This window comes from Trichoplusia ni, chromosome 8 (genome assembly GCF_003590095.1).
Source record: "Trichoplusia ni isolate ovarian cell line Hi5 chromosome 8, tn1, whole genome shotgun sequence".
Lineage (NCBI taxonomy): Eukaryota > Metazoa > Arthropoda > Insecta > Lepidoptera > Noctuidae > Trichoplusia > Trichoplusia ni.
In genome coordinates, this window is record NC_039485.1 from 2,011,452 (window position 1) to 2,026,288 (window position 14,837).

The 14,837-nt window shown below is 34.6% G+C and overlaps 1 protein-coding gene across 1 annotated transcript in view; it reads right to left on the reverse strand.

Annotated features, from left to right (window-relative positions):
• Nucleotides 1-14,525, reverse strand: part of LOC113496979 (E3 ubiquitin-protein ligase RNF19B-like) — a 48,564-nt gene extending 34,039 nt beyond the window's left edge. Inside the window, exon 1 of the mRNA XM_026876397.1 lies at nt 13,504-14,525. Coding sequence (XP_026732198.1) covers nt 13,504-13,636 — 133 coding nt within the window. The 5' untranslated portion in view covers nt 13,637-14,525. The remainder of the gene's footprint in view (nt 1-13,503) is intronic.
• Nucleotides 14,526-14,837: the final 312 nt, after the last annotated feature.

Here is a 14,837-nt window from a genome sequence, read left to right on the forward strand (position 1 = left end):
CGTTTATTCCACCATCATTGCCCGCCAAAATGTAAATAACATCGTAAATATTCGTAATAGATTTAGTCCTTAATTAGAACTGCCCGATTTATCCTGTTTGACAATATCGTGTCTATTAATAAGATAGTCGTAAGCAATGTTAGTGTGGTCTCCTTCGACGTCTAGTAAATATTTCTTAATTCTATGGTAATGGGTGCATAGAAATAAGCGTGTTGTTCATAATAAACAGCTGGTAAACATATGTTAAGAAATAGCCACATTACATTATATAATTTGTGCGACAGGAAATACATATTATTATGACATAATTAGCTTAAGTCATGTATAGCGAGTAATCCAATAGTAGTTTCTATGCTTTGGGTTTAATAATATTCACTCCACCTCAATAGCAACTTGTCTGTTACTTAGCTGTGTAGTTTATTGCCACTTGATAACTGGGATGTAAACTTTGGTTCATAACTAGTTGTTTCCCGCGGTTTCACTCGCGTAGTTCCTGGTCTCGTGGTAATTTAAGGTTATTCCTCGTAGCCAACATTCTCATAATAAATGCGAAAAAATACTTTCTTTAAATTTATATTCAAAATTATGGCAGCCATCAAAATAAGTCAACAGTTTGCCTTATTTTGACTGCTACGAATATTTCAAGACTAAAACAAGCCAAATCGGTTCGACCGTTCTCAAGTCCTTACGAGACTTTGCTAACAGCAATTCATGTTTCTACGTGGCGCTACATTGGCGATGTTAATTTGACTAGATTATAATGAAAGAACTCTTTGTAACTCATGTGGTAATAAAACTTTACCATCGTTAAACAAATATATGCGCGATCACATCGCGATACCGTTATCAACCGGCGTCTGCGCAGAGATTTGCAATCCGGAACAGTTCGATAACGATAGTTCATTAACTTATGAACTCGATGTATATAATCAATGTATATTATACTTATCAATAACTATTTCAATTCACCTTGAATAGGTCAAGATTTATTCATAAAATATATAGGTATGTTGGTTAGTTAGCTACTTCGTTTAGGATCGTTGAACGTTTTTCATTTTCTGATAACTTTAATGATTTATAAAAACATAGATACTCTTAATCTAATATATAAAATTCCCGTGTCACGATGTTAGTTACCGTACTCCTCCGAAACGGTTCGACCGATTTTTATGAAATTTTGTCTACATATTCGGTAGATCTGAGAATAGAACAACATCTATTTTTCATACCCCTAAGTGATAAGGGTTGCCCACCCTTAATTTTATTTTTTTATTTTTTAGACAAAATTTGTTGTTTTTACCTTTTTATAATGTGGCGTTAAAATATACATACAACTAGAAAAAATAAATATTCGGCAAAACAACGTTTGCTGGGTCAGCTAGTCTTTGTATATAAGAAGTTTAACATTAACTCAAGACATGGTGTTCAGCTATCAAATAATTGCGGGTAGAGAAGCATGAAACAGTCAATCAGAGAAAACAGGAACACTGGCATAAATATCGCATTTATTCCAAAGCAGTAGAGTTCATTTTCTTAAAACGCTGTTACAAATGAACAGTCTTATAAAGACAGTCTCTTGTAATCCGTAAAAAGCTATCTTTTCGTAGCGTTTCCCTCCCTTTGCTGAGCTACGCTTTGATTGCAGGAACTGTTCTTGCGCTCATTAGCAAGCGTGTGAACAGTTTTTTTCCTTCGTGATACACACGTAAGTCGTTAACAAACTGAAGAATAAGGTTCTCACACCTACATTATGTCATGGATTTTATAACCGAAAAATATAACAACGTCTTTTACATAATTTCAAGAAATTTTACGTAAACGAACTTAGTTACAAGCTGATAATAAATGATCAATGTTACAATTGATCGTTGTATAAGTCAAAGTGTTTACCAATTTTACTAGGCGATTAACATGAAAGGATCTGAATGTCTAGACAGTAATATAATCAATCGATTATAAAAAAAATGTTCCAGACATGAACTTAGACCAAACTGTTTTGACTCAGCGCTGTCTGACCCCGAATTTGATATCAATAACCTAATCAATGTCAACCAGCTTCGCACAAAAATAAATCGTGTAAATTAAAAAAATAAAATTGCTAAAATCCTTTTAAATATTTACTTTAATTTGCGTATTAGACACGGTCATGACTATAATTAAAAAAAAAACCTGGTTCTTTGTACACGGCATGTATCACTTCACACGGTTGTTTTCTATGTAGCCGTAATATATCTGATAACTCTGACGCTGTGATGTAAGTCAGCACCCGGTATCAGTATCTTTACAAAAACGAATTTAAGAACAGAAATGTGAATATTCCGCTCCACTTACAATTCCGCGTACGTCATTTGAAATACTTTCATTACCCTATACGTATGTATTTAATAAAGGTAACCTTAATTAGTCATAGCGTGCCATTTAGAGTCTTGTATTTCGACGCTATTATAATTGCTGAATGTAGTAAGGCCAAAGAATTTGTCGGCTTTGACTCACGGGCCACGGTCCAGCAGGTAGTAAAACGGAGAATATTTGAGAAACCCGCAAAGGAATGTGGGTGACGTCATGCTTCCAGTGAAATGAATCTGGAGATTCCAGCTATTTGGGATAATGAACAGGTTAACCGCAGACGAATCCGTTGTATTTCCTGAGATATTCAGAGTGGACTGACCAATCTAAGATTTGTTGGGTATTTCATTCTGTAAATAATTTTGTTTTAGGCAAGTCGTAAAGGTAACGGTATCTTGGTCGTAGTTTTACTGACTTGACTACAAATCACTATTTGGAACGAATAGACGTAAATCTAGGTAGGTAGTAAATGTTTCCACAATATTTATTAAATCTCTAGAGCTATGTGTAGAAGTCCAGTCCTAAGACCGCTATTATCTAATGATAGAATTATCATATCAGTGTATTGCACTTTGACTTGGACTGCTGCCTAATCCCTGAAGATAACAATACACACTAACATTAATTCAACGAGTCTTGAACACCTGAGTAGCAATGTCACCTGTTAAAAATTAAGATCCTTGTATAAAGAAGCGAAACTCAACTGACCAGCAATTTGACCAGTTTACACGGAGCCAAAGAGATCTTTAGACATCAATCAGGTTAATTTCGTTCAATGGTATCAAGTTTTTCTGGTTTATTTGTTCGAAATAAAATCGTCTGTCCAATCCTGTTCATATCAAATAAAATCAAGAGGTTATGTCACATGGATGTACAGTTGCATCCTTCAGTAAATCAGGAAGCATATTTTCCAGTTGCCGTTGCAAACTACACAATATGCTCGTCAAGGCGTATAAGGCGTCCGTATAAGATACGAAGACGATATATAAGGCAAGAGAAAAGTGACGGTTTTTTTTCTAAATCATATACATATTACATTTACATTATGCCAGTGCGAATGAGTGTTTATATCTCGTTTTAAACGATCGCATTAATAGCCCGTGGGCAGTCGGGTTGACGGGCCAGTGAGGCGCAACCGGGTCAGTGTTGCGAACTAACTGACAGATAATTTATTCGTCTAGAAAGTATGCTAAAATTATTACCAAGTCATTACATTAGTCTTTATATCCATATCGGAACAAAACTGATTAAATGATGTTTTTGTAATAAACATTTAGATTTCGTCATGATAATCGTCATTGCGAATTTAATCAAATTATGAGTAGGTATGAATGTGTATGATATATAGTGAAACAGCACCAAAAGGGCAAATCTGTCGGAATGTTTGAAGTTCTGAGAGAGATGAATCATTGATATGATGAAGTGTAAGTGGAACGATTGAATCTATTGATAGAATCAAAACGTATAAATGTGTCTCAATAACACAGACGATAAATCTATAGATTTCCACGTGTTTTCTAGACAAATTCTCAGGCAATTACCTTTGCATTTATGGTAAGCAGATGAATAAATACGTCACGCATCATTTTCCATAAAAAAATGATTCATCTTGCAAGGAGCGTGGTAAAACATATTAATTTTAAACCGATGTAAAGTAACAAATAATGTATATTGCATTTGATTTCAAAATACACACTGACCTTGTAAAAAATACATTAGCTGGGCAAGGTATGCTAGGTAGGTAATATATTTGAATTTTGCATGAAATACGCCATTGTTTATTCAAAATGTTGTTTAATTGAATATACGACCTTATACTCGTACTTACAATTATACCTATTCTCATGGAAAAACCTCTAAATAAATATATGACTGTGGTAACAAAAAAAAAACAAGAATAAATAACCTGGTTTTTTTCAACTGCTGCCGCGTATGGAAAATTTAGCAGGCGTGGGCTAAGCTATAAATCTGACGACCTCAATACTGCATTAAACGAAACCAAGAACAAAGACATTCATTTTAAATTACTGCCTTTAATAACTCATCCCTGGTTCATCGAAGTTACTTATCGTATGACAGCATAAAACATTTTTTTTAAACCCACTTAGATGAAATCGGAATGCACGTAGCGACTGCGAACACTAAACAGCCGGCTGCGCGATCAAAAGAAGAATTACGCTATAGGTCCGTATTTATAAACATAGCCTAGTTTTCAATAAACGTTCTGCCGATCCGATACTTTTATTTGCATTAATGAGGTTGCGATCAAATGCAATTATTAGCCGGGAAATCCACTCCGATTGCCATATCTTATCTACTTTATTATTAGGTTATTGTGATTAAAAAGAAATTAAACTTCACTACCGATTGCTCATTTCTTGGAAAAATATAATTATAGTAAAGCCATAAGTGCATGACCTTGGAAGGCTCATATCTGTGCATGTTTTTACATTTATATTCAGTAACATAAACGTAAAACAATATGCACAGCTGTTGGGGCGAGGTAAACACTCGGTGTGCAATATTATGTGGATTACGGCAGCTAGCGCAAACATCGGTCTGTTATCAACATAGAAATACGGTTCAACAGCTAGTTATACTTTCAGCTGAACGCGCACAAATGCGGGGTGCGGCGACAAAACTCGCCGTACCTATGCATGACGAGATCAGTGCGATTCGTGTCTGCCTATAAGTGGAACAGATAGATGCACATTCAGGTCACACTGAATCGTTATCCACTACATAAACGATTGCACTCGATACACCTACATATAGAACATCTTTATCAGATAATTTATTCGATGTTTGCATAACGATCTCGGAATTAAGGAAAGTACTTTGTACGATGAGATTATTTTATTGCAATAACATATATATAAGTCAATACGGAGATGATTTTAAAGCATCTTAATTTTAATTAAACAACCGAATAGTGCGGCGTTTCATGACTACAGTATTCGTTTTCTTTAATGTTTTAATGAGAGCGGAATCAAATAGTCGTTAATATCAAATAAAAAATGCATCGTTATTCTAAGAATTCATTACTTTCACATCTCTGGAGGAGAATGTTAATCTTTCCGCCCATACCAATATAGGGCAGTAACACAACGTAATGATCGGTCACTTCTGACATCGTCCCCGATGCCCACTTTATGCCATCCAATATTTGCCTTACGTAAAGAAACGTGTTTGGTTTGGGCCCAGCCACTTACTAACATATGTCCACATCGTTGTACCTGGTGTCTGTTACCGAAATGTGTCATCGATTTCATGTAGATATTGCAATAATAATAATTTTGTTGATAGTGACAATGACGTATTATCGCTACTTCATATGGAAAAGATTCTAGGTAAGTTATTCCTTATTACACCACTTTGGTTTGATCTCCTAATCTTTGTAGTGGGTATTGTGCACAACTTCACAACTTCAAACAATACAAATACATTTCAAGTATTAGCTACTCAAGGTTTTATTAAGTTGATTAGATCAGTTTTGAATGTCAACACGACTTCAATGTCTATGTATGCAAGGTTTCTACGTCCTTAACGTATTTATTTATCACTCACTAGCTGTTTCATGCGGTTTCACCCGCGTAGTTTTCTTTTTCTTTGCCGCAATTTTTCCATATTTTCGCACCGTTTAAACTTTCCCTGGACTGGTACGAATATTTCAAGCCTAAAATTAGCCAAATCGGTTCAGGTGTTCTCGAGTTTTAGCGAGACTAACGAACAGCAATTCATTTTTATATATAAAAGAAGAGAAGAAAGAAGAAGAAGATGTATAATTAAAAAACAAAGAAACGAAAATCAGTATCTAATAAGTATCATGCATAGCCAGTTTCAAAAACAATAAACTAATTAAGTAAATAAAACCATAAATATAATAAAAAGAACATAGATAAACTACTGGATTTCAAACATTCTCAGGAGTTGGCGAAATCAAGTACGGAGAACAATAATTAGGTGTCTATTAATAACACGTTTTAAATGCATCGTTACGAAAGAGGTTTCTCCATTTTTTTGCACTGCGCAAGACTACCCGAATCTAATTAATGAATCATTCATTTCACTTCGATGCCACGCTATTAGGATGCAAAAGAAACGCAATGCGTATTAATACAATCTTATTTAAGTAGTATTTTACGAGTAGCAACATTTTAAAGAAGTAGGACAAGAAGGTACTGCCAGTAAGAACGTGAGTTTTGCCAAAACTGGACCGAAATGACCCACATTTACTTGGAAAGCTTACAAACAAGAAACGTTAGCACATTCTTTAAAATATATTACTAAATTAATTTTATAATTTCCGACCCAAGTGCGACATGAGTAATGAGATATGTACGAAGTAGGTAAGTAATTATTAACAAATCTTCGTCTAGCGTTTGAAATCCTCATGTTTGTAGATTAAACGAATAGAGGTCGTAGATGCGCTTAATTCTCTAAACCTAAGAGCCTGATTAATTGTGTTCTCGTCTTGTTAGACTCAATGGAAGAAGCCCGTCTTAGAATTAAGCGTCTCGACCATGACAAAACACTCATGCCTCAATTGAGGTAACCCAGTTAGGAGACAACGAACAAAATATCATTTTGAATGGTTCACATCACTTTCACCAGCATCCCACTTAACGACAAAGCGTCTGAGAAATAATTAAATTAGATACGTTGAGACATCAACACCACTAAAGTGATGACGGCGTATCCTGGTCGTGACGGCAAAAAGTTCGAATGTCCACAATGTGTACTCACCGACCTTTGTTTTCTATTCGTCAGGTTGAAGACATCTCGTAAAAAAATGAACTTGGCGATAATTATTACGATAGTTTTTTTTTCCATTTAAACTTGGCAGTAACGTGTTAGTAACTGATAATTATAGGTCGTTTGTAAATTAAACATTTTATCATCAATTTGTCTTTCTAAAACTCGTTCTTTTTTTGTAATACCACATGGTCATTACCATCTCAAATACAGTTTGCAAACGGTACATTTAAACGGTTATATTTTCTGACATTATGTTCTAAATATAGCTCTATCATACTCGTAGCTTTATATGTTTTTTAAGAAAGATTAAGATTTAAGAGAATATGTATTTGATATTTAAGTTTCATATTCGTATGTCTCCGTCAGGAGAATATGATTGCCAAGAATGAAAATATTTCAAAGGTTAGATAAGAACTCGAATTTCCATTCCAGTTAATTTAAAAACAATGTACTCAGTCGAGAAACAGTACGGCAAGAAAACGGTAAATGCTACGAAATAGCAGCAACAAAACACTTTGTCTATTATTCAGTGCGCAATAATGTTTTCCGCAGCTGAAATAATTGGATGGCTCGTTTCGAGAAAGCCCATATCCGACAGATTCAATTGACCCGCAAACTCAATACACTTAAGTTGGGATTCATATATAAATCCGAAATAACAGGAACTTAGAAGCTTGGTTTAGGATTAAATATGAAATCATAATCCGCCTAACCCTTTTCCAGCTATAGCAAACTCAGCTGGTATTTTTATCGGGCGCAACTAAAGGAAATTTTAGTTGAGGATTTTGAGCCGTAACGTGATTGACCGAATTCTGCTCTAAAAAGGCTTCTGCTCAAATACTGTTCTTCTGTGAACTTCTCGATGTTTCAAGTTATATAAACCGATATCCGAGTGGCAGCGACTCCGCATCACTTCCCGGTATGTGTGGAGGATGTGATGTATAATTACGAGCATTCAGTCGAGCGAGAGCCTTGTGCGCTTCCTTTTGTTACGGCAAACAGCAGGTGTTACTTGAAGGTTCTCAAATTGTTCGTACATCCTTGAAAGTTGGGATTTTCGAGTTTCTTAACAGCTTACGTTTATAGGTCGTGTCCAAAGACGTTTTTAGTTGTGGATAAACCAAGGAGGGAGTCAAATGTAGGTACTGGCGATAAATAACTTGCTTCGGGTTTACCCTTTGCTTTTTACATACCTACCTTTTACCTACATTTAAGTATCATTATACAATGAAGTTTAAAAGTTTCTAATGCATGTATTTAAAATAAAAACATAAAAAAACAAAAGACTACAGTCAGTTGAATTAGTTGTTTTTCTATTTTGAACACCTGAGCAGCTTTACAAATAGTGAAACTGAAAAGTTGTAATATTTCTATAATGGCACTAGGTAGGTATTATTTTGCATTATTTCAATACGCTTATGTAAATTCCAGTGTGAAAGTATACTTACGAGGACAATGCCACATCCTGCTACAATATCGAAAGTGCTGACTTTTAACCTCAACACACATTTTATGTTTGCACAACCATAATTAATAAGTATAATAAATTAGCATATATACGATATTGGTAAACATTGTATTATGTTAATATTCTACTTGAATTCATCAAGGCTTTCGTAATTTTTACAGTCTTTAAATTATTTTTACACAAATCTTATTTACTCTGGATGTTGACGTAGACATTTTCAGGGCGTAAACAAATTAGCTACGCAAGTTTATGACGCGTAAACAAAACATTTTTATTGAACGAAGTCGCTTTTTGTACAATACAATTCTGGTAAATTGCTATGGTGGACTTTTATGTTATAATAACGACTTTTCTTGTGCTTACTTTCGGGAAACAAATAAAAGTCGAGGCTTTCTTAGAGTAACGGGCGAATGAATACAAACCGTAAGCCTCCCAATCTGAGTTTTATAAAAGAGATAAAAAACTGTAAAAGTATTTAATACTAACTGTATAACAGCAATATAATAAGACCCCTTATTTAGTTCATGCATAATAAGCACATCGTACAAGTAGACAAGGCAGACATTTCAACATGCAAAAAGCATAGTTTGCATTTATATCGCTGCATTAATCATTGTGTGAGCAATTAAACAATGTAATAATCACGATACCTTAATTGTAATTAGGTTGAAATTACATAAACGCACGTCGGCGCGCGGCGCTGCAAACATTGCTGTGTTAAGCTAACCCACATATGTTAGAATGTGCACTCATAAATCAGTCATAGCAATTATTACAGTTTCAATATGAATACGGCCGCATTTTATACCTGGTCTTTGTTTAAAGTATTAACATCAGTAGTACTTGAAGCGAGATGGTATCAAATAGAGAATATACGGATATACATAGATACGGATTACATTGTTCGTCATGCTGAAATGTGCAACCATAAACCATTGATTGTCCGCAACCATGGAATGAGGAAGTCGCTCGACTTGCATCGTCACGCGCAGAAGGTTACATACACCATATAGAGAAGACGCCTCTTTTATGTTTTCCGCAAGGCAGAACAAATATTATTTCGTAGCTTGTAAGATACCGTGACTCAAGTAGTCAAATATTTGCGTGGGCGTTCTAATGTTAAGATTTTTTTTTCGTGTTTACCCACCAAACTGTGCAACTAAAGATATCTAGTAGTTTTAATTCCTGTACTACTTAACAGTTACCTTTCATCTTAATTTACTTTTTCCTCTTATGCAGCGATATTTTATTATGATTTACTAACACAAGTTCACACTCATATAAGCTCTCGTCTTAAGCACTAGCTCACCATGTCCCCATCGGCGTCGCAAGTGAAACAAGATAGAAACCATCGCAGTAAGATTACCATTAATGGCAAGCCACGCCGCCACACCGTTCAGATTTCACTAACACCAATAGGTAGATGTGTCTGCCGCTACTGAACCAATATGTAAAACAATACGATTGTTTGGAGAGTGACCACTAACGTGTAATGTGACACACTGTATCATTCAAATATCTAGTAATCTTTGCGAATATCAAACTGGTAGAAAGTTCTCGATCAATAACGCTGTCCATTTAGCGACAAAAATAAAAGTGAATTGCCGTTTACATAATTAAACGACACGACTAGCTAGAAAACAGCTTTCCACACAACCTTCTTCGTACATAGCCGATGTGCATACACAACTTCTAATCTACCAAATTACGAGTATGCTGATGACATACGGATCTTACACTCAAAGCCATAACCGATCTTTTAATCGCTATCGTAAAAGTTGATAACATAATTAAAATCCGTGTACTTGAACCAACCATGAAGAAACTAATTAGATACCTCTATAAATATCATTGCTAATTGTAAGTCAATTTAGTGTTCCCATAAAGAAAAGTTTTCTTAGATAAGACACAATGAATGATTGTTATGAGAAGGAAATAAAAACAATTAATCATATAACAATGCCCACGATGACACACGGTGTTCCTTTAGCTGAGTTATTCTCTTATCTCATCAAATATGATTTAGCAAACAAGGCGAGACACGCATGCATCCAGGTGCACTTCGGATAGTTTACAGGAGGATAGTTTTTTCACAAAAGTTATAAATATGCATATCCAAAAGCGCTGTTATCGTTAAGAATCGTAAGACGAAGAATAAATACTTCTAAATTGCAATGGCAACCTGATTGCGAAGCTTGAAAATTCAGAAGCATTATGATCATTGTGTTATGGTATTTTCAGAATTAAGCCCCTGATCCACCAGTGCACTTGACCGCGGTAAAAACCATTAATTGATAAAGCAGTTAGGTTTGTTCACAAATAAATTTACATATCTTCAAAACACTCGATTCTTATTTTTATATTCTACAGTATTCTACTCGCTTATAACTTCGTTCTCATTAATTCTGAGTTGCAAACAAGCGCGCCGGCTGCAAATAGGTTTCATATGGCGTGAGGGCGTAACTTTTCCAGCTTGGAAATTCAATTGCATATCAAACAGACACGAAGGATTGGTACTGCATCCCTAATTGGTGGAATTTTATCATATATTTGCTACGGTGTTTACGCATAGCTAAGATTAACTTTGATCGTGTAATCATTCATTGTTTCGTATTATTCTTTCGTTCAAATTTACAATAAAGGTTCTAGCGTTTTGTTATTTGTTTATGCTAGCTCCGCGATTGTTATTGCATTGTACAACTCTACGTGGGCCGCAAACTGGTTTGTGCGGAAGAAATTATCCCGTGAAGGTATTGGTCTACAGTTTCCTGAGAAAGTCTTATGGGACTACTTCACATACTTGTCTTTAGAAACATCTTACTTTAACAATGAGTTCGCAGAGTTAAAAGACTTAGAGCAACGCTCTATATAATTTAGAGTCCACAATAAAATAGATTCATCAGTCACGGATTCTGTGACAAAAATTCGAATTGCGTGATGCAGGATTTAATGACGTCATATGTTCGGATTACGGTAACGGTAGAGAAGCGTGAGACTCGTCTATGATTATGGTTGATAATCGAATATAAAACATCCTAAAAGCGCAACAAAGACTGATCGTGAGAGACTATTGCATTATCTCAGAAATAACAAACTGCAGATGTTCTTGACTAGTTATGTAACAGATATAGTTGATTATATGTTATATTTAATCTTTTAATCACCTTTTACGTGATCTATTGACAAATCATTTTAATTAAAACCAATTAATAACACACCCAAAATTAAAGGCTTGAACTCAATTGTAAGTACCAATAAATAAAACCATCAACTTTAAATAATTTTTTGCTAACTAGATGTGCTAAATGAGGTATAATTTAGGTTTTAACATGATGAGGTTCCAAATAATGGGAAGAATTTCACTATATCTATCAATATTTGTCCTTATGTTTGTTGTATAGCAATCATTGGTTGGTACACTGTCAAAGGAGGTTTATATAACTTTTAAAGTAGTTTTCTTTCTAGAAATCTCATTATTGCATAATTCAACAGCTCTTGATTTATAGTAGGGCTTGTTTTATTTTTATGACTTATAAGGAATGTCATGTTAGCTGCCAGCTGTAAGATGATTTATTTCATTTGAAGAATATATACTCTGCAAGGATAAGGAAGAAAGGTAAAAATTGCTATTTCCTGCAAAGATGTTAAATAGTTACACATATTAAGAGTATGGTATCATTAGATTTGTTACATAAAACACAATATTTATCGATATACATAGAAATTAAATGAAGATAAAATATCATTTAATTATTATGCAAATAAACAGTACTGGGAAAAGATAATATTATTGACACTATTTTTACATAGGTTTATTCTTTTATAAAAAAAAGTGAACCTACTTATTCTCAGAGTTTCACCTGCATTCTTTCTCAAGCATTTGTGTTTATTATGACTTGCAATCCTGTATATTAATTGGCACCGACTTTGCCACACAGGTATTTATTCACATTTTCTAGTTAGGTGTCACACAAGAATGACAAAGCTTTGAATAAAGTTATTTCATCTGCTACAGACAGAAAGTTTATTGGTTTCATTAATTATAGTTCTGTATAATAATATATGTAAGTCTAAACAATTTTGATACACAATAGATCATATACCAGCAATGACCATGTCCAATTGAGCAGTTTCATTGGACCTCAATATCAATGCTTCAATTGGTTTGGCAAATTAAAAATAATTAAAATTGAATGAAAGCAATGAATAATTAAGTGATTGGTTGAACATATTGTGTTGTGTTTAGAGTTTGTAAACAATTTGATATTGACTATATAGATAATGCATTATTTGTATATTCTTTATTTAAATAAAAGTTTATGGTGTAAAATACTAAAAAATCATGGTAAATATACTGGATTGGATAGATCTCCTATTCAGGTAACAAATTGATATTGTAGAATACAAATGGCACACACAGAAATGTAGTCTCGTCACACATATAGTATTCATAAGATTGTGTTAAAAATAGTCAAAAAAGATTATCTTAAATAAATTGAACTATTCAATTACTGTGTTAAAATCACTTAATGTTTAAAATCAAGTACAAAATGTTCCTTTTCAGATGAGTATGGTCTGGGTCTCTTTGTGACAACTGATAGTGGCAAATATAACGCAAAATATTGCAAAACCTTTATATATTATCAAGAAACGTAATATGGTTTTAGAAAAATTATAATATTGATAAGTTTCATCATGTTTCATTATAAGTTGGCTTGAGACTGGTTTGTCATTGGTAGTGGCTGCTTTCCTAACTCTTTTAATCAAACTTATTGAAGAGTTTAAAGAGGCCAATGTATTACATTCAATAATTAAATGTGTAAAGGTATGGTTATGGGAGCCATTGGCACATAATTAAACCATGAACTAAAAAGGCAGGCAAAATTTTGAAATAGAAGTTGAATTAAGTATAATTAGGATAGAGTGTCTACCTGTATGTGCCAGTCTCCTGCCCACGAGTGGGCTGTCCAGCAGCAGCCGGCGCAGCGACCAGCGGCCGAGCACTCCGCCGCCCCAGCCACAGCCGCCGCCGCTGCCGCGCCTCATGCCCTCGCGTTCCACCATCACAACAAACCCATACACATAACACACAAGCACTGGCTGACTGGCCCGACTGCTCTCAGCTTCACACGACCGACATCAACCCTCACAGATTAACGACTACCGTTATGAAATATAGACATCGACTCACGGACTCCGACCAGTCTTTGCACAACGTGTATTGAGTAACCGACTCGCTACGCATCAGCGAGAGAAAGTACTGATGGTCAGCCGAAACGTACGTGTACGCGGACGCGACACAGATGCTGCCTCAGGTGGGGAACGCAAGCTGTTTATTGAGATCCCATTGTGCTGACTGGGCTAGCTTACAACTACTAAACGTGTAATAAACTCGGAGATATAAAATTACCCTCGATTTTCTTATTAATAATATAGCGGAGATCCGAAACTACAGTGGCTAAACAAACAATGCCATTTTATAAAAATAAAATGAATAAAATTGAGTGTCTACGATAGGAAACGCCAAACACATTCACAACTGTCAAAGAAGATCACCGGTGGTACTACAAACGAAATTCACACTCAACAACTCACGTCCTAACTCATATTTTTCTCGCTTATAGTGTTCCAACAAAAACAAACGAGACGGGATGGGGAGTACAACTCCGACGACTTCGTACTAGAACGAACTCGATGAATTTGTCTTTGGTAGACTATTGTTTGTTTATTTTCCCTTTGTGATTCCTTTGCCTCAAATGGTCTATAAAGATGGCATTAGTTTATGGTTAGAAATGTTCGGATACTTGCACCAAATAAAATTGAAATGAAGATGAAAAATATAGGTATAGAAGTAAAAACGGAAACAAAGATTAATAATAGAAAAGAAAACGGTTTAATAAATTGGTGACCACCAATCCGACGACTAATGAAAGATACCTTTGTAACTTTTGAGCAAATAACTAAACGTATCGATGTACTGTATATATGGGTGCAGAAATAGTGGTGGAGGTACTGCCTTCGACCTAAAAGTTAGGCTAAAACTATAGCTAGTTTTATTTAAATAATTTAGTATTATTTTGTGCGACCACCAGTTGTAATAGCAGTGTATATCAATCAAAGTAAAATTTTATTATTTTGTACTAAGAATGTATAGAAATAAAATCAAGAATATTTTTTTGAAATTAATTAACTTAATTCTAAAATGCTTAATTATGATTCAAATTCATTCTACTAATTACACATATAGTCCCCTCTAGGGACTTCG